Source organism: Urtica dioica, chromosome 8 (assembly GCF_054948205.1).
Source record: "Urtica dioica subsp. dioica isolate 48M chromosome 8, U.dioica_male_clone48M_v1_H2, whole genome shotgun sequence".
Taxonomy (NCBI): Eukaryota; Viridiplantae; Streptophyta; class Magnoliopsida; order Rosales; family Urticaceae; genus Urtica; species Urtica dioica.
Window position 1 is genome coordinate 1205836 of NC_142763.1, and position 23317 is coordinate 1229152.

At 32.9% G+C, this 23317-nt stretch overlaps 2 protein-coding genes and 1 pseudogene across 8 annotated transcripts; all 3 read right to left on the reverse strand.

The window, feature by feature from the left end:
- Positions 1-1220: 1220 nt before the first annotated feature.
- On the reverse strand, positions 1221-6011 carry LOC149387015 (UDP-Glycosyltransferase superfamily protein). 6 transcript variants are annotated; one of them, XM_089623374.1, is made up of 15 exons: positions 5838-6011; positions 5519-5590; positions 4973-5057; positions 4699-4841; positions 4383-4453; positions 3892-3973; positions 3676-3774; positions 3489-3544; positions 3182-3216; positions 2858-3065; positions 2541-2732; positions 2388-2447; positions 2256-2295; positions 1625-1846; positions 1221-1520 (listed from the first exon to the last, which is right to left on the reverse strand). In XM_089623374.1, exons 1-15 carry the CDS (start codon positions 5922-5924, stop codon positions 1467-1469), a joined length of 1506 nt encoding a protein of 501 aa, XP_089479500.1. In that variant the 5' UTR covers positions 5925-6011; the 3' UTR covers positions 1221-1466. The 6 variants fall into 6 exon arrangements, with proteins under 6 accessions (XP_089479500.1, XP_089479499.1, XP_089479498.1 ...); XM_089623373.1 differs by having other exon boundaries at positions 4970-5057; XM_089623372.1 differs by having other exon boundaries at positions 4958-5057.
- Positions 6012-8416: 2405 nt separating this feature from the next.
- On the reverse strand, positions 8417-9768 carry XND1 (xylem NAC domain 1). The gene is made up of 3 exons (XM_089623795.1): positions 9485-9768; positions 8888-9198; positions 8417-8791 (listed from the first exon to the last, which is right to left on the reverse strand). The coding sequence occupies exons 1-3, from the start codon at positions 9672-9674 to the stop codon at positions 8666-8668; spliced, it is 627 nt and encodes a 208-aa protein (XP_089479921.1). The 5' UTR covers positions 9675-9768; the 3' UTR covers positions 8417-8665.
- A 5421-nt stretch (positions 9769-15189) lies between these two features.
- Positions 15190-21808, reverse strand: LOC149387017 (phosphatidylserine decarboxylase proenzyme 3-like; annotated as a pseudogene). Its single transcript, XR_016300723.1, has 21 exons — positions 21367-21808; positions 21189-21268; positions 20816-20840; positions 20490-20549; positions 20218-20289; positions 19962-20054; positions 19828-19878; positions 19140-19223; positions 18793-18884; positions 18483-18638; positions 18284-18368; positions 17844-17955; positions 17466-17566; positions 17271-17318; positions 16972-17118; positions 16723-16818; positions 16558-16632; positions 16365-16457; positions 15756-15842; positions 15623-15673; positions 15190-15523 (listed from the first exon to the last, which is right to left on the reverse strand). The product of XR_016300723.1 is annotated as a phosphatidylserine decarboxylase proenzyme 3-like (transcript).
- Positions 21809-23317: the final 1509 nt, after the last annotated feature.

Sequence of the window (23317 nt, forward strand, 5' to 3'; positions counted from 1 at the left end):
ACCTAACATCTAATTCTAATAAGCTTAAACTACCCTTCCCTTCAAAAAAAAAAAAAAAAAAAAGCTTAAACTACCCTTATAGAAGTACCATAACAGATGAATAACACAGACGTACATAAGAGTAAGAACACAATTCGTTCTAAGCTCTCCAGACGATAAAAAAAAATATGAAAACAAATATATAGTTTTTCCGAGAATAAACATGCGCGTGAGGGATAAATGGACACACAAAGACCGAATTCAAACTTCAGATCGGATTACAAAAGCTTGATCTGAAAGAGTAACTCTCTAAGCTCTCCAAACAATCAAAATAATTGCTCAAACGAAACATATAAAAGAAACATTTATCTTATTTTCTATACGGAAGAAATTGAAGACACTTCCATTTAGATTAGAAAAACCTAACGGGTTATAGTAATCTTAATCGTTGTTATAATCAATCTGCTTTAAAATACGTGTATATAAAAAAACCAATATCCATGCAACAACATTATTAAACTCTAGGCTTTTGAAAGACGTCTCTTATTGTAGTTTCATCCTTAATTTTATATTAGCTTTTTGGCAAATAAGTCAATCAATATAACTAATTATTGACTCAACTTCTTTTTGGAATGAAAATGGAACTGGTTAGTGGAAACAGGTAACTCTTTTTGTTGAGCATAAATTGCGTTGATCATCATTTCTTAGTCCTTCATCAACCAAAGAATGCCGTAAAATTAAAGCAATAACACATTCACTTTGCTTCTCGAGAACTAAGATTATCATGATTCATGTGTATATAACATACGCGTGCCCTAGTGAAGAACCTAATTAGTAATAATATCATTTGCAAACCTAATTAAATTATATCATATAAATAATTTGCAAGCATCTCTACTTGACCATAATCATTGTAACTTTTGGCAGTTCACACGATTTTCATTCGAATAATGTAAAAAAAAAAAAAAAAAATGTACAGTATTTTTTAACAAAAAATTAATATATAATTCCATTGCTCGAAGCACTATGACACCCACTTTGAAATCTCATCACTTATCACACATTGACTTTTCAGAAGAATTTGCTAATATAAATGTGCCAACAACCCACCTGGCTCCGGCGACCAGGACCAACCAAGTTGCAATTATTTTTGCGCTTTAATAATATCTCATTTCAAACCTAACAATGTCTTGGGAAAGAGATTTTTTAATTTTTTTTTTTAAGGGAAAAGAGATAAGAACTATTGAAATTTGCGTAACAGTCTCAAATTCAATGCTACTTCCCAACTATTTTTGTTTTTGTTTTTTAAGACAACGCTATTTTTCCTCCTAAAAAAACATATTACAATTCGTGCATGATATCATATCACTTAAAATAAAACAACTAAAACATCCCTTCCATGCGAAGGGTACACTAAAATAAATAAATGAAAAAAAAACCTAGCAAAAACCATTAATAAACATTATAAAAATAAAAAAATAAAAAAATCAGAGCAAGCCTAGTTCTTGCTTTATGCATTTGACAGCCTCAAACACTCCATCCTGAAAATCCATACCTCAAAAATTAAATCCCATATTCACAATGTCTCAAGCATTTAATTTTTCAATGCCATTTCAACAATTATAATAACCAAAAGATCACCTACCTCAAGAGCAATCGTTTGAGATATCTGCGAAGCGCGTGCCCTGATTCGAGGAGACAATGCATCGTTCAACGCTCCCGAGAGCACTTTCCCGGCTTCTCGGATGGCTTCGTCGTAATTAGTTTTGGGGAACAAGTGGTTCCTTTTCAGCGGCTCCGGAGCAACTCCGAGCCAACACATTCGCTCGGCCCAGTAGAATTGGTCATGCACGAACGGACACACGACCTGCCGTGCCAATCGTTAATTCGTCAAAAAATAAATCAAAGGAAAAAATGACCAGGGCCGTGGAACGTTGCTTCGCCAACAAGTTAACGATTGGAAATGTATATATGGAGATATTATTACATAAGCAACTTCAGTTTGGATCCAATCCAATCAAATCAAATCATGTTGCATATCTTTCATTGTCGATAAATTTGATAATGTGTGAAGATCCATACTTCTCACTGACTTAGCCCCTAAGTTTCATCTCTAAACACATAACCTGAACTTCATATCTTCTTCCTTTGGCTATTTGGGTAATGAAGTTTTCATATCCCACATCACCCAAATCAAATATGGCACAAATCACAAGTACGTGACGCGGTAAATAGTCTAATTAAGACAAAAATAAGAACATATGAACCGAGCTCACCTGTGGAATACCAGCCTGAAGCGCCGCAGCGGTAGTTCCGCTGTTTCAAACAATTGATTGATTTATTATTACACATGATAGTGCTTAACCATGTTACATAATTCTGATTAAAAATGAGTAAATTACGATCACCTTCCACCGTGATGAACTGCTGTATCACATCGAGCAAAGATCCAGCTATATGGTATAGAGCTGATTTGGAATGTACATGCGATGTTCTATTATATTCGGAGAGGGAAAAAAATCATGGATATAAGGCTTATTGCTGCAAATAAGACGATTTACCCTGAAAAGCAGAAGAGCCGGTCGTGGAAAAGAGAGCTACAATCTTCACTGAAACGATCACAACCCATTGCCTGAATCACTGTGTCTAAAGGCTTATAGTTAGCTGTGAAGAGGATGATCCTGTAATTTGAAATCTCCAAAACCATTTGAAGAACACGAAGGAATGCTAGAGGGTCTTTCAAGCATCCCATGCTGCAAAAAGAACGTGTATAACCAAATCATTTTCTTTAGAATTCGGATCAAATTACAGAGTTTGATTTGATTGGTGATTACATTTTAATTATGCTAGTTAGTGATAACTCAAAGAACGAACTTGCCTACCAACAGAACTCAGTCCAATAAAAATAATTGGCTCCGAATCACGAGCCTTCAGAAATGATTGTAGCCGAAAATGAGTCGAGCATAGTTCATCGTCTTTCTGGTCGAGCTGAATCACTGATATTTCTTTGCAGCTTTTGCACGAAAATTGCCATTCAACCGGGAGAAACCAGAAGCCACAAACCCTAACAGAAGATGGCCAGTAATCTGTTTCAATGTGATAAAAAGTAACGTGTAAATGTAAATCAATGCCATTTAAAGAGGTTCCTTGAAGATCAAGCAAGAAAATCACACAGTTTTTTTTACAAGGGAAATAGGTATACCAGGGCATTCAACCACTTCTCTGCTGAATCCATACCTGCCCAAAAAGGAGAAAAAGTGTTTAGTGATAGTTTAAACTCAAACTGGACATGTCCGTGTATAAAACATGCTTTAAGCTTAACATTGAAATGCTAAGCCCTCTTCATATATGACGTGAAATTCTAATCTTCCTCAAGAGGCTTGGCTAATGGGATTTAAGTACAGCCAAAAAAAATTAAATGAATAAATCTCAACAAAAGAACGAGACTATTGGGATTTAGCTTTCAATTCTGTTGATATGATCCAAATAACCTATACATTTATACTCACAATAGTAGAGGACTTGATGGCCTCTCATGCCATTCAGGTAGATCCGTTACTGGGTCCTGGCTTAACACAATGGATGAGACTCGAACACATACACATGGTGTTGAGAATCAAAAACTCGATTTCATAGCATGGTAATGTATAATAATATATCAAATGAGTATGAAGATTTATGTCAAGAGAAACTGACCGTAAAGGGACATGGACTCAGATTCAGATCGCGTCTCCAAGTTTCCCAATTTTCGGTGAATAGTGGCCACATCCAGTGAACTACATCGTCCCAGCAAACCTAGACCAACCATCGATAATGTATTATAATTTATAATTATACATGTTTTTTTTTTTTTTTTTTTTGCAGAAATTCACAGCAACACTAACGTAGTAAATTAAATGCAAACATAATTACCTTTTTCAGCGGAGCTTCCATTAGGTACTTGTACAGAAGCGGATGTTCTTTTTTGAAGTGACGTTCATATGATGAAGGTGCGCTACTCGGTATTTCAAATAACAGTTAATTTATTAAAAAATTAATCGAGAAGGTAATAAGTAGACTAGGTGGAGACTGAAAGAATTAGATAAAAACTTAAGACTTGTCACTGAAGCATGTATAACGTTTTGATATAAACAACGGATTCCCAAATACAAGGCCATATATTCCAAGAATTTTGTCAAGAGCCCGCTTGCGAAAAGAAAGAGGAATACGTTAGGAGTTCGGACAAATACATAATTTGTTACTTGTTTAGGATAAGAAATGGTGTTACAAAGAATAATCATTGAGCATGAAGTGGAGTGTTTTGTTTTGTGTGAGGATTAGCCTCTCTAACACCTGTTTGTCTTGTATTTCTTATTTCTCATCAATTGAATTCTATTTAAGAGTTGAATACAAATTATGTTTACCTGTACGGAACAACATAAGGAGCGGCGACTATGCAACGAACTCGAAATAGTTCAGCTAGACTCCAACCTTCCTGGACCAACAACAAAATGGTTCGGATTGTCATATAAGTTCAATGTGATATTCCAACATAATTAATGACATGAAATTATCAAAAGTCTTGTTTATTATATGTCAAAGGGAATTTCCACACATAAAGCATTGCCCATCAAATAACCACGTTTAGGATAACCAGAAAAAAAAAAATTATGACACTCTAATCCTCTTCTTAAGACATTTCTTCACCAATGTTTAGAAAAAGAAGAAGAAAAAAAATACCAACGCAAAAAAATTTATCACAATAAAGTCACCATCCATGCTCGGGCCTCGTCCAAGTATACCATCGACGACAGAAACGCATTCTTGCCTATGGTCTCTGATATGAGTCTTTTTCTGCAAAGAAAATGCCTCATTTGCAGAGCCTGATAAGAGAAAAGACATAGAAAATCACAGGTATATTAGTTTATTACCTTCCTATTAATGGTGATTTTTTATTCCTTTCCATTGAAAAAACTAAAAGCAAGAAGGATGAAATCACTCAGACTATTACTACTCTGAATCTGATCGGTAGAAAGAACCACTGGCGATGAAATCGGACGATATGTGACGTGTTTTTCGGCTAGGTGTGACATTAAATGCTGCAACACAGCATAAAAAAAAAGAATAAAAATTAAGCATTTTTTAAGAGGATTTAATCACTTCCTTAAGGCTTTGTTCTATCACTTCCTATGTATGTGAGCCACTGAATAAAGAAGAAAAAATTATATTAATTTGAAATGCTTTATTTTCGCGGCTAGAAGGACAAGAACGAAAATTCTATTGAGATACTAGGGTTTGGTATATATAATAAGATTTAGAAGAGAACAAAAGAATTCAGATTCAGCTGTAAATAACGAGTTCTCTTTAAGTTACTACCATCAAGCACGTTGTTAATTTCTGCTAATTATGATGACTTCTTAGAGAAGTCATTTCTTTTTCCTCTTTGTATTCCACGAAATGTTTCCCCTATTTTGGTACATGATAAACGAACAAATGGAAATGAAAACAGACGAACCAAATTCAAAATCGATAAAGCGAATACGGAACCCAGAATTCGAACCTCATGAGCCGAATGAGTCACGAGAAACACGCGATACTGTCTCTGATCGATTGCGAATCCAGACGCGATAGCCTGTGAAACGACATCAAATTCGAATCAATGAGACAAGAATTATCGAAACAGCCTTCTCAAGGACTAACAATCTTCGCACTCTTGAGTCGAGATTATGCTAAAGTTCTGAAGTTTGATAGAACCAAAGGACAAATAAAAGAATGCGGAAGATAGTAAAAAAATGCTTGCTTGCTTCACTAATTTTATTCATTTATATTATATTCGGAATTTTGATGGAAATAAGAGAAGTGCGAGTGAATAGACATACGGCGATAGGAAAAACATCTCCTTTGGTACCGAAGGCCATGAAAATAGCGACTGGTTTGGTTCTTTGCTCTTCTTCTTCAACCTCCATTGTTGGTGGTGGTGTGATTTTCTTCTTCTTCGTTTCCGTTATGGCAAACGTCGCACATCTTCCACTCTGTGAACTTGCCTGTTGGAAATGGGCTTATTGTTTGGGCTTCATCGTTTCCAGGCTTTACTCATGGTAAAAGCCTCCGCTTGTGCTCTTTTCAAACTTAATTCCTCAAATATCTCCTTGCCTATTCTAAATTCCTTTGTTGTTTAGACTTCTACTGGACTCATCTGAAATTATAGGAAAAAAAAACTTCATTGAAAACAACTTATATTTTCTTCCAAAAAAACAGCTTATATGACTATGTGGAGAGCGATTTTTTTTTTTTTTGGTTGGTGAACAGTATTTTAATTTGTCGCAACTAAGTCAATATCTACTTCATTTTGAGGATCTACTCCAAGTTTCATTTTATTATGAAAATAATCCACCAAGTCGAAGTTAATTAAATGAACTTCGGGTTGATTGACTATTTAAAAAAAAAAAATTGAGCTATTTTGTAAAAAGAGAGTGAGCTACTGGTCTAATTGTCCATTTAAATTGAGATATGTTTAAGAAGAGTTAGGAGTATGGGTTTTCTGGCTATAATGTCAATCGAAACTAATAGATTTGCAAAATAGTTAAAATATATTTAAAATTAGTGAAACATTACAAATTTAAAAAATGTACAAGTATTAAATGTCAACAAATTTTTTTACTCCGTCGATAACTTTTTTGAGAGTGGTAAATCGCATGTATATAGGTGTCTAAATTTTTATTAAAAATGTCGAAGACCTTTCCTAATATACCTTTTAGAAGAATATTTTTGAAATAGCATGCATAGCTCTTTCCTAATATAATGCATGTGTATTGTCTTAATTTAGACTATTTTTAATTACTAAATAATGAAGTTAAATTTTAATATAATTATTTAAATAAGCCAAATGGATAATCCTCCCTCTTTATTATGATTCGTAGCTTGGTATAATGGTAATCTCACACCTACTTCCATCGCGAAGTTATGAGTTCGGTCTATATGAGCTGTAAAAATGTATGTCCTCTTGTACAAGTGAAAATTGTATCATTTTTCAGTTTAATGTCTATATCTCCTGTTATTGTACTGCAAATATATATCATAATATTGATCGATAATATCATTTCTATAATAAAGTAAATAAATAAAAATCTCCCTCTCTACTGAATTTTTAAGTCGAGGGTCTGTATACTTTCAAACTCCAACCTATAGGACTTTATCTTTCGGATCCAACAATTTATGATCATCTATTCCTTGCATATCAAGTAGAAGTGTAGTTTTTTAATAAATCTCGGATTTCTGATAATCTTAATATACCACCCCACATATGTGACACTACGTACCATGATGTCTTTGACAACAACCATGTTACGTACTCGAGTACTACACTTGGTAATATAAACAACAGACGTAAATCATGAAATTGAAATATCAAAGTAAAATTAACTACACTAAAGAGATCTCCCTTGGCTTTCAAGGCCGGTCTCATCAAAACAAGCATGCATAAACAGCTGACAGGTATATCATGTATATACATACATACATATATATATATATATATATATATATATATATATATATATGTATGTGTGTGTGTGTGTTTGAGAGGTTTACAGTATTCCATAAAAAGGAGAGATTTACAGTATGAAATACTAGACCCTATACTTTCAACAATTTGAGATGTTTTTGTTTTAACTACTATATATGTAACGTTAATATTATACACGATGCCAAATAATATTATACGGACTATATATATGAGATTTTATGCATGAATTAATTGTCATCATTCACCTAACAAACTGGACAAAAACTTTTACAGCTATATAAAAAAAAAGGAATAGAATAAATGGAGAAACAAGTTATACATATATAGCTAGAGATACAGAGACAAATAAAATAGTAATATGCAAATAGCCCCAAAAATATATTGCAACGCTAATGTGAATGCTTGCATCACACATGACTCAATCCTCTCCTAAGAAGCCACCCATATATTAAAAATTATATAAATATAAAAATGAACATATTGTTCCTTGGCATTGTGACATACACAATACAACAACCAAAAGCCATCAATTGTTTCTCAAAGCAAACAAAGGCATTTTATTCTTTATGATATGCCCTCAAACCTGCATTCTAACATTACAGTGCTCGTTGGGCTCCACAGTTTTATCTATTTCCCTTCACAATTATCTCTGCACGTGATCAAGTATTTGATCCTCCATTTAGAAAAAGAGATAAGGACAAAAAGGCACTACCATTTCTCTTTTGAGTGCACACAAATTCCGTGCAACTGTCAGATTCTTCACAGAAGTCAACCACTTCCACATTATGTGTAATATTGTAATGTAATGGTTTTTTATTTTTTTTTCTTTTTGCACAAAAATAAAGTTTGAGAGAGATGAGACTTCAAGAGGTTAATTTATGTAAACGTGTCATAAATTTGGAGGCAACAGAAAGAATCCTAAATTTTACCCTTTAGTCATTTTGTCTCAAATGTCCCACAAGCAATTTTTCTTTCCTTTTTCTTTGGCCATTTTTCTTAGCCACAAAGTACATGATATAGTGTCCACTTAGGGTCTACATAAAAGCTTGTACAACATCTTACAAATATATTCTAGCAACAAAAAAAAAAAATCTTACAAATAGAAGAAAGATAATGATAGTAATAGTAGACTCCTAAATTTGGATCATTACTTTCTTTCTTTTAGGTCTTGAGGTACAATGACTAATTTGGTAGACTTATTTCATCAAGATCATCCAAGGATAAGAAAACTTCATCCAAGCATGAAAGTTCCGTCCCATCGTCGTCATCGCGTTCATAAACTCGACAAAGAACCCATTTATTACAATCCTGAAAAATTAAAAAAAAATAATTTTTTATATACAAAATAACTTATTTACATTTATATTGCTAGGTAATATTATATAATGAATTGTGGGCACTAACATTTTTCTTGGAAGCTTTCCTTTTGGATGATGATCTAGTGGTTGTGGAAGAGCTAGATGAGGAAGTGGAAGAAGAATCTGAGAGATGAAACTCGTGCATAATCCAATTGGTTTTGATATGATCATGATCTGAAGAAGAAGGGTCTCCAATATGGAAGACTAGGTACTTCTTTGTTCCAACTTTTTTGCCACCACATCTCCCATTAACCGACTCTTCAATCCCTAGTGGCTTCCAAAACCCATTGCTTGTAACTCTATTCTTTGTCTTTCTACTATAGAAGTACCACTTTGTGTCCACTCCTAGAGCTTTACCTGCACATATACATACATATATATATATTTATGTAATTGGATTGATTGTAAATAATATTTATACATGTAATTAATTAAACAAAACGAGATATATAGCTTTTGAATAAAATTAGTACACTATCTAGCTAGGGCTTTTACTAATATAGCGGTTTCTTTCGCTAGACATAAAATCAAGGCATGCAAAACATATGATATACATATATATATATATATATACATATATATATATATATACATATATATATATATATATATAGGCCGTGCATGCATGGACGATGGTACGTACCGTGGAGTTGCCATGGATCGTAGGGATAGAGATCGAGATCAGGAATGACGTCAGGGTGAAATGGCAAAAGAGCAACTTTTCGCTGAAGAAAATGAACGACCAGCTCTTCGTCTGTCGGATAGAATCGGAAACCCGGTGGCAAGTTTACGCCATTACTATTACTATCATCATCTCCCATATTGTTTGACATGTATATATTTACTTACGTATTCTGTAATAATTAATATGTATGTAAAATTTCAAGAGCTACCCGGAAGGAGAAGAACCAGAGGAAGATATTGAATGCTTGTAAAGGAAGTTAAGCTCTGTGGCTCCTATTTATAGGAGAGAGAGAGAGAGAGAGAGAGAGAGAGAGAGAGAGAGAGAGAGAGAGAGCTAGTGATGACGTGAGACAGAAGGTGGGATTTGATCTCAAATATATATATAAAATATATACATATATAATAAATAAATGATGGTGGAGCTTGAGTTCGAGGGTTTTTATGATGTGTGTGTATATAGTACATACATATTTATATATATATATATATATATATATATATATTGATGATCATGATAAGACTGCCCTTTTGATTGTAGTGGTTCCAACTTCCGAGACGGCGGGCTGCCAAACCCAACGGAACGCAAAGTTATATATAATATATGTACAATGTACAGTCAGTCACACACAACATATAATCTATGCTATTTATATATGCTTCCTAAAGTAACGGAATTAGTGTTATTATATATGTAAATTTGGATTACATGAACATATATTCAAGATAAGCCTTAAGAGGAAGCTTCGGTTGATGAGGCAACAGGCTTTAATCGTCCGCCACGTTTTCATGTGTGTGAGTATATAATATTTATGTACATAGATTCATATACAAGTATATGCTTCTTTTAGCCTAACCATAACAATTATATATGTTCTTGTTCTTATTCTATTCGTTATTATAAACACGCACATGAGTAGGATAAAGTAAAACCCCATTAAAAGTAAAGCACAGATATCCCCGGGACTTCGATACTATTGCAACATAGATTAAAAATAATGGCATTCAACAACGATATTATATAGTTTCAAAGAAATATATATATATATATATATATATATATATATCATATAGGGGGATTACGCTCCACGTACCCCAATAAGTACATATAAAATTAGCTGAATGCAATGAAACATTGGGGCTTATTCCCTTACATTAGTTGGAAAAATTTTAAATATATATTTTAAATCAATTTCAATCGGGGTAATTCGTGGTTCTATTATAAATCTATACCTCTGATATGTGTTACCTAAAAAACGAGTAATTCGTGGTTCTATTATAATTGTGAATTATGTTTGTGATTGTACTCTGAATTTTTTTGTGTGTATTATTGTAATTTAAGTATTTTTGGTTTTTTATTTATATATTTCCGTTGATCTCGATGAGACCTTTTATTCTTAAGTAAATGTAATTACCAAGTTGTTGTTATTCTTAAATTTAATTTAGTTTGTTAGAATTCAATTAACTTCTGAAACAGGCTTTCTCATCTAATTAGTGTCCTCTTATATGATCAAATATTCAAAAATATGTGGGCCGTATAATCTGCATACTTCATGCTGATATCATGCATTGGCTGTAATCCACGTGGCAAACACGAATATGGGTTTGGTCGTGGACCAAATTGAAACTCATGGGGCTAATTGGTCCCACCTATCTTTTGGAGTGTGCCTATATACCAATAATGATTTACCATAATTTTATATGTTATGGTTTTTTTTAGATGAAAATGACTTGTTTGTTTGTTGCCTTTCTTTTTCCTTCTTTTTTACATCAATCGGAAAAGCATATATATATATATATTGCATCTCTCGCCGTAGAGCTGTAATCAATTTCCGTAAGTAGAGAACAATTAAAATTTAAAATAAAAATAAAATAAAATAAATAAACGCACATGAAAACAGCAATCAACTATTCGTAGGATAGAGAGTTCAGCAAGATCTGCCTGGGACGACATATGAACCTTAAAGTGTTATTTCCAATAAATAATAATAAAACTATTTTAATGTCTGTATGGTACAATAATAAATTATATATGTATCTTGGAGAAGAAACCAAGAACAAAAAGAAACAAATAAAATAATAACTACATTTGGGCGAAGCAGTACTTTGCTTACGGCTTCTCCAACTAAAATGATCATTTTAGTGCAGCCATACATAGCCTCCAAATGTGCGTAACTACTAGCTAGGATATATAATTTTTTTTTCCAATAATTAAAAAAATAACACATATTATGATTATTAGTACAAGTTATAAGTTATAACCAAGCCAGATCAGACCAAGACCAACTAATGACAGACGTTTACGTGTTGAAGATTTTGGAAATGAGTGAATGAGATTGATTAGCAAATTGTTTGGTTTCAATTTTCCCATTTATTTTATGTGTTTTTGTTATCCAAAAATAAATAAAAATTAGCTACAGGTGCTAATTTTTTGTATAAAATTAAAAAACTAATCTACAAGCGAAAATAGCCTAAATTTTCAGACTCTATTATGGATCATGTGGCTACAAAAACCTGGCCCCAAAATTTTTCTTTCATTACTAATTACAAACACAAGCAATATTTTAATATAAAAACTTGTCCATCCATATTGTTGTTTTGTTGCTATCCAGTTGAGATATCTAATACATTTTCTAACTATCTATATATATTTTCCTTTTCAGTGACTTCACATCAATTAGTGATGCAGGTGAATTGGTATCTCCAATATGTTTGTATTGTCAAAATTAAGTGATTAAAGTACCTCTATCCCTACCCCAACCGTCAATATATTCAATGAACTCACATAAGCAAAGAGGCCTGCAAGGAAATCAAACATATGATATATTATATAGTGCTAAGCCAACATTCCACGTGATGACACAAAATATAGCGAGATACCATTAATTAATATATTGAAATTGATTTTCATAACCGGTCAGTAGATCGCTCGTGTGAAACATGGGTGGGTTTTATCTCTTATCTTACATCAAGTTGTTCGCTAGACGTTGATATTTATCAAAGATCTTAATATAATATCGGTTCATGGAAAATATCAACAAAAGAAACATCTCATTAAAAAAAAAAAAAAAAAAAAAACACTCTCGAAAATAACGTTAAAATCTAGGGTCAAGCGGCTAAATGGCCAAATAGAACTTAAGGATTTGCAAAATAGCCAAAGTTTATCAAGTATAAGCAAAATAGCCAAGCTGCGATTATTAATCCAGGCAGGATTAAATTTAATCCACACAAAATATCGGGATTAAATTTAATCCAGGCAGGATTAATTTAGTCCAGGGATGAGAATAATGGCTATTTTGGTTAACCTAATGAAACTATGGCTATTTTGCAAAAGCCATAGTTTAAATTGGCTAGTTCATGCCATTTTTCCTAAAATCTATCATATACAAAAGATTATTGTGAAGGCAAGATTCGAGTTCAAAAAATTAGCTTCTCGAAAAAAATACCGATAACGCGATTAAACTAAAGACGAAAAAAAAAAAAAAAAAAAACGGCGAGTTCGTAGCACACCGACACTCAACCTTTCATTTACGCAAGTATGTAATGTGTTTTTTTTCATGTCTGAATATTTGCTGTCTTTTGAGTGCTATGATGTAATAGTTTTTAGTGTTATTTTTATTGTATTTTGATAGCTTTATAAGAATACTTTTGGTATTTTGAGTTTGAGGAATAATTATATTATGTTGTAAAATTCCCATCAGTACACCCATTAATAACTGGTATTTGCTCCTATTAATGTAATCAAGTGGACATTAGTAGTTATAAATTTTGATGTCTATGTTTAATAGAGACATATATAAATGGTTTATGAATAATCGTTCGTTGACTATGAACAAACGGTTTATTGATCCGTAAACAATTTATCCATTGTTAACAGTTACTTGCCTTTTTTTTTACCTGTCGGCATGCCAATGCAAAAATCAGTCCGATCAAATCAAGAGATGCGATATAGTTATCGATAATGGCAATTCGAACCTTTGTTTTGCATGAAACTCTATACCTTAGCCCTGTAAGTTCTTAACAAATCTTTTAATAGCTATTGTTCTATTATTGACACTTTTTCGTACATGGATTTTCAGGGAAAACATAAAATTGAATTTGTACTTTGCAAATGGAAAGTTTGTCTAAAATGAGAGCCACCCAATATGATCAAGTTGAATACTCAATACTTATCAGCAAAAATAAAAAATAAATAAATAAATTAAAACGATAAACATCAAAGCATATGCTGCTATGGAGATGAAGCAAATTAGGAGGAGGTAGAACATTAAGACAAAATACGTAATTAAACTCCACCAAAAAATCAGAAGTAATCTCGATAGTGTGACATATTATATTGAAAGTTATGCTCAAGAGAAAATATCAAAGGGAATGATAAGTACTTATCGTGCAAGGACTTTAGGATAAACAATCAGAGTTAAGAGACATTATGATTGTTTATCCTAAAGTTGAGACTTTAGGATAAATAATCAGAGTTAAGGCTAAGGGTGTAAAACATAAACATAGTCGGTATGTCTCACTATTTTAGGTCGATAGGGAACTGAAATTTGTTACTCGATATAGAATAATATTCTCTACTAATATATATATATATATATATATATATTAGTAGAGAATATTATTCTATATCGAGAATATTATGGACCGGCTCATCAATATTTTCTATTGGATCTTGTCAAAAATTAAAATCACTAATGATATATAGGTAGAAAAATAAGGGATATTATTGTTAATTATATTATTTTATGAATAATCGTTGGAAACCGGGGTCTCATTCAATCCTGATCAGTAAGATGTCTGTATAAATATTTCAAATAATTATGAAATACATATTACTGATTTCTCAATAAAATCATATCGATATTGGCAGCGATATCTTAATCCTTTGCTTTTAAACACGTATCTCTATTGAGTCAGCTTGAAGTACAATTGAAACTTCACATATAGCCGAATTGTCGTTGCTGTAGTTAATATTAGCCACACGGATTGAGATATAGTCCACCTTTGGTTAATTTCTTGTAAATAGCCAAGTAAACTTATTAACAAATTAATAGAAGCCTTATTTAACACAACCAAACATATATTTTAGGTAGTTAATTGGCTGCCACGTATGCAAGTTGGCTATTTACAAATTATTTACCAAAGGTTGGCTAATTTACAATTCTAGCCAATTTTTTTATTTTCACATATCGTTTGGCACACTGATTTTCATAGTTTACATTCCAACCTTCACAAGTAACGTAGGAGGATAACCCAAGTACCAGACACGTTGAAATAGCTCAAGTAATAACAATCACCAGATAAGAGAATGATACTTCTATATACATATATATTTATATTTTTCAATTTTTCGATGCTAGTTGGGATAAGATAAACACAAGAAAAGCACTTCAACTTTGGTCAACAACATCATATGAAAAAGCCTAGAATCCAACACACACAAATCACGTTTGGAGTGGTTTGGCTGAAAAGTATGGTTCGGTCTTTAGCCTAACTCTCACAAGGATAAGTTTTAAAAGACAATCCACCACTAGCTTTTATGTAAATATATGTTCGTTGAGGCATATTAGAGACCATGATCACTTATTCTTTCTACCACACTATGCCTGGAATTATCTATATCTGGTGTAGGAATAGTGGTGCAAAAGATGCTTATAGAGGCTGGGATTAGGCTAAGCTCAACTCTATTTCATAAGAATCAGTCACACACCATTTAGAAATTTCATTGATTAGTTCATTTATAATAGCAAGGGATCATAAGCTTGAACATATAAATAAGAGAGCATAATTTATTCACACAATTATCGATTTCGCAGAATACGCGATGCTGAATCTATCAATTCCGGGCTAATATGTGCAAATAACACAGTTGTCAAGGTTGGGCATGTATACCAGGATTGGATGGTTTCTTTGCCACGCCTAACTTCATTCCTACAGAGACCAAAATCTCGAGTGACCTGGCACTATTCTCTAGGAGGTCATTGTCGATATCAATTGAGTCCTACACAAGAGATAGCCACATTGTAGTGAAATGGTAAGACGAATTAATTTGGGACGTGGTTGGTCATATATGTGATTACAATGAACTAACAAAACCAACCTTTTCGAAGACGCATATCACAGTACTTCCTCCAAATGAGAAATAGCCAAACTGCATTGCCGAGTAAATGTTTTTAACCCAGTAAATCGATGAAGAAACGACATGGATTATCGAATAGTTTCTGCGTTTTTACCTCTTCTCCTTTTTTCACGTAATCGCCTTCCTTCTTAAGAAAGGTGATACTTCCGACCATGGTAGCTCCAATAGCCACGAACGCAACCTACATTGCACAGTTCAAAAATAAATGCATGTATACGATTAGGCCTAAGATGAAATTAGCATAAACGAACTTGTTATGCATATTAGCATTATTAACTAAGATGTGAAATCATATGATTTCTGTGGTCATGGAAGGAATTTGAATTAAGAAATATGGATTAAGTACTTTAGATAACTTGATTTAACACTCACGAAGCAACAAGTTTTTGAGACATAAAACTAGGAAAATGAATACTTTTTTGCGTCAAGTAAAATGATAGAGAAGGCAATAGTCTCATGAACAGTGTTGGAAGGGAATTTAAAAGACAAGTCTGAATGAGGATTTCAGTCCTTTTTTATTTACTAGTTTTAGAAACGCGCTCACGAGAGAGAGAGAGAGAGAGAGAGAGAGAGAGAGTAGAAAAAAAAAGTCAGAAAAAGAGAGAAAAAAACAATAAAAGAGAGAAAAAAATCAAAAGTCGCCACATGTCACCGTCTAGTGAAGCTACGGGATGTTATGATTAAACGATTAGAAGCTACTAACCTTTCCGAATTCAACAGTTGAAATAATCGATACAACCCGCTTATTCTCCGTGAATACATTACAATACTTGCTATTAACGGCTATGGGGTTTACCTGTGAAGAAAAAGTAAACGACAAACAAAAACGAGATATTCAGAAAGCTGGGAGAATAAAGAAAACATAAATCAACAAGTTTAAGTTTTCTTATACTTACTGTATATAGACACCCAGGTATATTAACAAATTTCTCAATGGTTCCAGAAACAGGCAAATGAAACCGATGGTAATCCTGGAGCAAATAAATGTCACCCAATTTAAGTCCTACAGAAAGGGAAAAAAAATCATGGAATCAACGAGTAGTTGAACGGGAAGAAAATACCTGCGGTGCCAAGCGAAATATGACCAATGATCCATTAACAAAAGCGTTGGAACATACTTCTTGCCCAAGAAGACCTTTTATTGAAAATTTTCGACCCTGGATAAAAGATTGAAAAAGAAGCCCGAGAAATTATTCGCAAAAGCCTTTTCATTTTAAAAATAAGAAGCAATACATGTTCTCTAACCAAGAACTGCGTGATATGTATATCCCTCAGCCAGCTGGTGAAATATAAATAACAATTATAAATACCTTAATCCAAAATCTTAAACAATCATCTGCAGATTTAAATGCTGTTAAACGGCAATCCGCACCACATACGGCAACATCATCACGCTCGGGGAAGGCGATTGGTCTTGCACCGGGCTTTAACTCTCTGATAAAGAATTCGTTGAATGTCTGTACAAAGAAGCATTGGTTAGAATAAAAACATGTATTACTTTGTCAAGGAAAATTGCTGCTGCTTCAAAAAAAAAAAAAGCATTGCAAACCGGCATATAATATTACATGACATAGTATAAAAAAAAAAAATCAATGCATAAATAGTGCACCTTAAAATGTTCCACAGGATATTTAGCTTCGGCCAAATTGATCTGACCCTACACCACCATAGTAAATTGTTAAAGTAAATCTCTACATTGAAAGCACCGCCCTAAAAAGGCTGCGAACTCAGACCAGATAATACATTTTAAAAAGGATTCGTAATGCAACCCCAATCATGACAATTGGTTGAATATTATCGTTACCTTGTACGATTCAACAAACTTCAATATGTCTTTTGCTGATTCCTCTGAATTCATTTTCCTGCCTTGTTTCTCAGAAATGCTCTGCAAGAGCTCTTTTGCCCCTGAATTTATAATGTCACCAAAAGTAAAGATGCAAGAGCTTCCAAAAAATTTATAAAACAGCATGTTAGAAACGGGAAAAACTGGTCTTTGAAAATACATAACGGTTTAGCATTGATACTGATGAATTCTCTTTGATATCTTGAAAGTTCTAGATTCCTTGTTTCCATGCAAGAGTGTTTGTGTGTGCAGGGTCATGTGTAACTGGTATTGAAAGAGACGTTATCTCTTTCACCTTTGTATACTAGCCCTTCAAAAAAATAAAGCAAATCACCACACCTTTATCCATAATCCCAAGTCCAATCTTAGATTGATAAAGAGCCCTCATTGACAAAACAATTTTTCCGTCAATCAATTCATGAACCAGCCTCTTTGTCCTCCGATCAAATACCTAAAACAAGAAGATGTTAGTAAAAACAACCAACAGACATTGCAGGAAGTTGACAATAAAAAACTTGAATCCAATAAAATGAAAAACTGTTCTTAGATATAAAAACGTACATTTTGAATGTGAGAAAAGTCTACAAGATTTAACCCCAAAGAAATAACAACACAACAATTTACGAAGTCAAACACCCAACCAGCTGAACTGAACAAACGGATAACTTTATAAATTATTTTTTATTTGAAGCCTCAGTGAGGCTAGATTGTTTATTGTAGTTGAAAAACAGAAAGAAACTCATTTTTCATTTTCACAGGATGTGAGCTAAAGTATATACCACAATATGTGAAGCACTTGATCCAGAATTTAATCCAACATCATAGGTTGAGTAATTGGCCCACTCACTTAGTTTGAACATCCACCTAAAAATATGTAGATATACAATATTATTTGATGGCAGAGCCAAATTAATCCATAACAGAACCATCCAAGCCCAACTAAATCTCCCCTTTCTACTTGCATGAAATATTGCTCACCCATACGAAGCCTGTGTTTCAGTTAAAAATCCTCCGGTCATAATTTGGTTTCCAGTTCCTTCATCAAAGCATAACGTCAGGTGAATCATGTTGTTCAGAGCATCCGAAACTTCGAGAGTTTCACCACAAACAGGACAGCAACTCAAAATTGGTTCCCTGCATCACACGAATCCGGGGACAACATGAGAAAACCATTGGAATTTTTTTTAGGGTGCAACATAAAAGATATAGATGCTTCATGTCCATTTATATGACTCTGCTCTAAATGCTACTAAAAACTTTCTTCGCTAAAATTTATGCAAATGCTTACTTTTCTTGTTGAACAGCAAGAAGTTCAGCCAACTCATCCATGCTAACCACACCATCCCCATTCTTGTCAGCTGCTTTAAAGAGCTCCTCTCTCTAGTTAGAAAAAAAAAAAAAAAAAAAAAAAAAAAAAAAAAAAAAAAAAAAAAGCCTAAGAAAAATAATATATTTTTTGAAGAAATAAAACGATAAACTAGAGGCATTCTGATGAAATAGTCCGCACAGTTGGTGCCGCTTTTTTATTTTTCTCATTAAACATTCAAAAGATTCTGTGTAGCCTTTTAAGCTTTACATTAAGTTATTCCATACCCATAATCTAACTTGTATATAAGAGCTTGGGTCACGCCAAACCTTTTTCGCTGCCAGTTGATTCCCGAAAGCATTAATTAGATCAGAAAATTCAGAAAATGAGAGTGTTCCATCTTGATCATAGTCCTGTAGAAATCATAAATACCAGAATTGATAGTGTAAGAAAAATGATTTTTTTTTAATAATTTATTTTTCCTCAATCGGTTGAATTAAGGCTTCGATGGGTTTTCTTTTAGTACCTTTAATTTGGAATAACAAAAAATGCCATTGGATTTTCAAGCCAGGAGTCCCTTTTCTGTTATCAATTTTTTTTTTCTTAATTAACGGAAGAGTGCCATCTACGGCTTCTCACCAAGTCTCTTATACATTCTAAAACACTTCTGACTTTTTGTCTCAAAAATTGTTTTCCTCTTATCAAGTATCTTATTCTTTGACATATATCATATACACTACCATACATTGGGACATTAAAATATCTAGAAATTCTAGTCTAACAATTCTTTGATGCAATAATGCCAAACTCTGATTAGAACAAAAATGTAAATGTACACGACACAACGAAATTATTTTTGTCCATAAATTCTTTCTAAATTCAAAGGCCGAACACTGTACCTAAACTCAAAGAAAAAAACTAGGGATATAAACTTGAGACTTGTAATGTAATATAACTATTGACGCACTATGAAAATGAAGTACAGGTAAAAATGTAACATACACATTAAGAACGTACCACTATTGACAAGATACGTCTTGCAAAGGCTTTTTCAGTTTCAACTGGGTCCTGGTAATTCATAAACAATAGATGTCAAAACCCTCCCCCATGTCATTAATAATCCAATAACATATGTACTTCGGATTTCGCACCTCAATAGAGCATGAAATATATAATCTGCCAACCACCAAGTCTGATGAAGATGGATCTAATATATCAAACTTTTCGCAATCTAAATCCACATCCTGAAAGAAACAATTAGTAACAGATATCCAGATGTCAGAAAACAGTGGTAACATATATCATGAAAACTTTCGCCTACAAATTAAACTGATGCCAAAACTCCATGTAATAGAATGATTACAGTTTGCTTAGCATTATATAGTTCAATGAGAAAGTGATGTTCACCCGTGCTAGGAACTCCAGAAGATTGATCTCACAATATCCAATCAGATTGTTTTTAGAAAGCTTATAATAAGTCTGCACAGAATAAAAATATGGATTAGAGCAGAAGCCTCCAATGACAAAGAAACATTCCGCTCAAAGAAAAATTTATGGGAAGAAAAACAAAAAAAATCACATTCAAGCCCCAGCATATGTTTTTAAGATATTATAGAGAAAAATACGAGAAAGGAGACAATGGCATGGAACAAGTGACAGGCTATGTATCCATTTCAGACCTCAAATAGAGATATTCTTGCAACATGAGGTCCATCTTTTTCCAAAAGAAGCTTCTTTTCCTGAATTTGATACCAAGCATAGATTAGCATAAAAAAGTTGTCTTCCATTATTACATTCATCAACATGTACAAAAAAGGTGTTTTGGCATCAACAATGGCAAAGCGAAATAGTACTATGTATAGAGTGCATAACCAGATTTTCACTATATTATGAAAAGAATAAAAAAAAATCTCAAGTAAACTTGCTAATAAAGCAATGCAGAAAAGAAAAAAAAAACTTAAAACAATGTGCTGTTTTTTCTAGAGAGTTGAAAAAGAGTACTCACAGAATTCCAAACTGGCTTCTCTGTGCTGCATAGGCCAAAACAATAGAAAAATTCAACATCAAAAAATTAATCAAAGATCTTTACTTCTGAAACAGATCTGATCTGCAACATTACAGGGGATCGGTATCAATCATTGTTAATTATTAAATACTATAGTGAAGAGTTGAAATTGAACTCGTACATAGCCACTAAAAAAGAACTCCAAGAAGATAAATAGCAAAAATGCTGCGATTATTTCCTATACTATGAGCCATTTTCTCTTTGAACATTCGAAAGACAAAGAAAAACTTGGTTCAAAGCACATTCGAGAAGCTAATAGTATAGACGTTAATCTAATTCGTTGATTATAGCCAATGCTTTATGAGAGTATTACTTGTCTGAGATTTGAGTACGGAACGTTTGTTCTCCAAAGGAAACGCAAGCTAGCCACTTGTCCTTGAACTTCATCTCCGCCTAAAAGGAAAAAAGAACACTTCATTCCACTTTCGTCTCCTAAAATGCAATCGAAGCCTCGAAAATCCAAATTAAAAGAGAAACGATCAGATACGTACGCGAAGGAGAGTGAGGAGAGCGATTCCGGCGAAGTGATCTTGATCGAGAAGCTTCCGGATCGTCGACGAAGAAGAAGAAGAAGACGAAGAGCCATTTCCAGAGCGTTGACCATGGTGGCGATGAAGCCGACGACGGACACTGTGGAGGTGAAGCTTCTTCTTCAGCTTCGACGACAAATCACGCGACGCGTCTGAGTCTTTCGTCTCTGGTTTCGTTTCTCTAGAGCTCTCGTTTCCCATTCTCTTTCTCTCTCTCTCTCTCACAAACACACTGGTTTCTCTCCGAGGCGTCTATACAATAGTAAATTATTGTATGATTTTATCTTTTGACGAATGCGTTTTGTGTCTGGATTCTCTGGAAAGTGGTTGCCATAAAATTGTTTTCTTTTTTATTTGACGGAAATATTCGAATTTTTTTTTTTTTAATTGAGTTGAGAAATTGGACCTGACCGTTGACTAAGTCCCGGTAATGAAAATAGAAGTTGGCCCCAAACTTTTAATTATTTTAATGCCACTGTGGAGAAAAATAATACGATTATTATGCCACGATGGCATATTCTTAATTTCATATATATGTATATAGAATTTGCAAGATATTTCTCCTCCTAACAACTAATAATGCCTGTCCTTTTCAAAAAGTAATAGTGCCTGTCTTTTCCAAAAATATACAACAATAATAATAATGCATTATTGTTGTTTAGTTGAAGGTTAGTGAAGTGGATTCTGAACCAGAGCCTCTGTTTATATGAAAAACATCTATAGACACATTTAGTATTCGTTTTTCTTAATATTCGTTTCGTCGTCGTTTTTGGCGAAGTTTGTCGTTTTTTATGCGATGTCGTTTTTCTTTATATTCGTTTCGTCATCGTTTTTGGCGAAGTTTGTCGTTTTTCATGCGATGTCGTTTTTCTTCATATTCGTTTCGTCGTCGTCTACTTTTTTGTCGTTTTTTTCGAATCTCTTTTTTTTTTTCCGACGTGATGTCGTTTATCCTAATATTCTTTTTGCCGTTTTCCCTTTTTTTGGTTGTTTTTTGATGCGATGTCGTTTTCTTAATATTCGTTTCGTAGTCGTTTACCATTCATGACGATTTTTGTCGTTTTTTGACGCTATATCGTTTACATTAATACTCGAAGCAAAATGTCGAGCTATTCAGGATCGAACTTTGGTCGCGCGCTCAAGTATGCAACCACGAATCCACTAAACCAAGTAACGAACTGTAGAGATACAATCATATAAAGCATTTAAGTAATTCTATAAATAAAACATTTACGAATGCTAAAAGTATTAGACACAATATAGTAAATTTACTAATATATCTCCCTAAAATATATATATGCCTTCGAAAAAAAAAAAATATATATATATATAGTAATTTCAAAAAAAGAGAAATTTACTAATAAAAACACATTTCCTCAATAATAATACTGCATTTTTCAATATCAAACGATACATCTATAGAAAATCAACGTATATTTATAGAAGCCCTTAAAAATCCGTATATGTATAGAAAAATCAATATTATAAAAAAAAAAAAAATGATACTTAAAAACTGGAAATCAGTTGCTATTTTTTTTTTAGTAACTTTTACTTTAATTTTTTGTCGATTTATTGATTTCTCGTAAATCTCTGTAGGTTTCTCGTCCAAATATCTTTTGACACTACCAATGAAAATATTGACACATACATATAACTTATCAGTATAAAAAAAATTATGAGAAGTTAACCAGTTAATTAATTATATAAATTTTTATCAAAAAAAAAAAAAAAAAAAAAAAAAAAAAAAATTAATTATATAAATTTTAACTATTTTGAAGCCATTTAGCTAGAACGAATAAATTGTGGAGACATTTTCCTTATATATATATGCAAACCATTAAAACAAAGAATTACATAGGCTTAAATACGAGTCATACACTAATTATAGTAAATCAAAAGAATTACTTAATTT

Excerpts from the sequence above, each read along its gene's own strand:
- LOC149387015 (XM_089623369.1), bottom strand. The coding sequence starts at position 5,924 with ATGGAGGTTGAAGAAGAAGAGCAAAGAACCAAACCAGTCGCTATTTTC. Across the intron at positions 4,842-4,957 it reads TCAGAGTAGTAATAGTCTGA|GCTCTGCAAATGAGGCATTT; the intron begins GTGATTTCATCC and ends TTCTCTTATCAG. Across the intron at positions 2,733-2,857 it reads GGACTGAGTTCTGTTGGTAG|CATGGGATGCTTGAAAGACC; the intron begins GCAAGTTCGTTC and ends TTCTTTTTGCAG.
- XND1 (XM_089623795.1), bottom strand. The coding sequence starts at position 9,674 with ATGTCAAACAATATGGGAGATGATGATAGTAATAGTAATGGCGTAAAC. Across the intron at positions 9,199-9,484 it reads CGATCCATGGCAACTCCACG|GTAAAGCTCTAGGAGTGGAC; the intron begins GTACGTACCATC and ends GTATATGTGCAG. Across the intron at positions 8,792-8,887 it reads GGAAAGCTTCCAAGAAAAAT|GATTGTAATAAATGGGTTCT; the intron begins GTTAGTGCCCAC and ends TTAATTTTTCAG.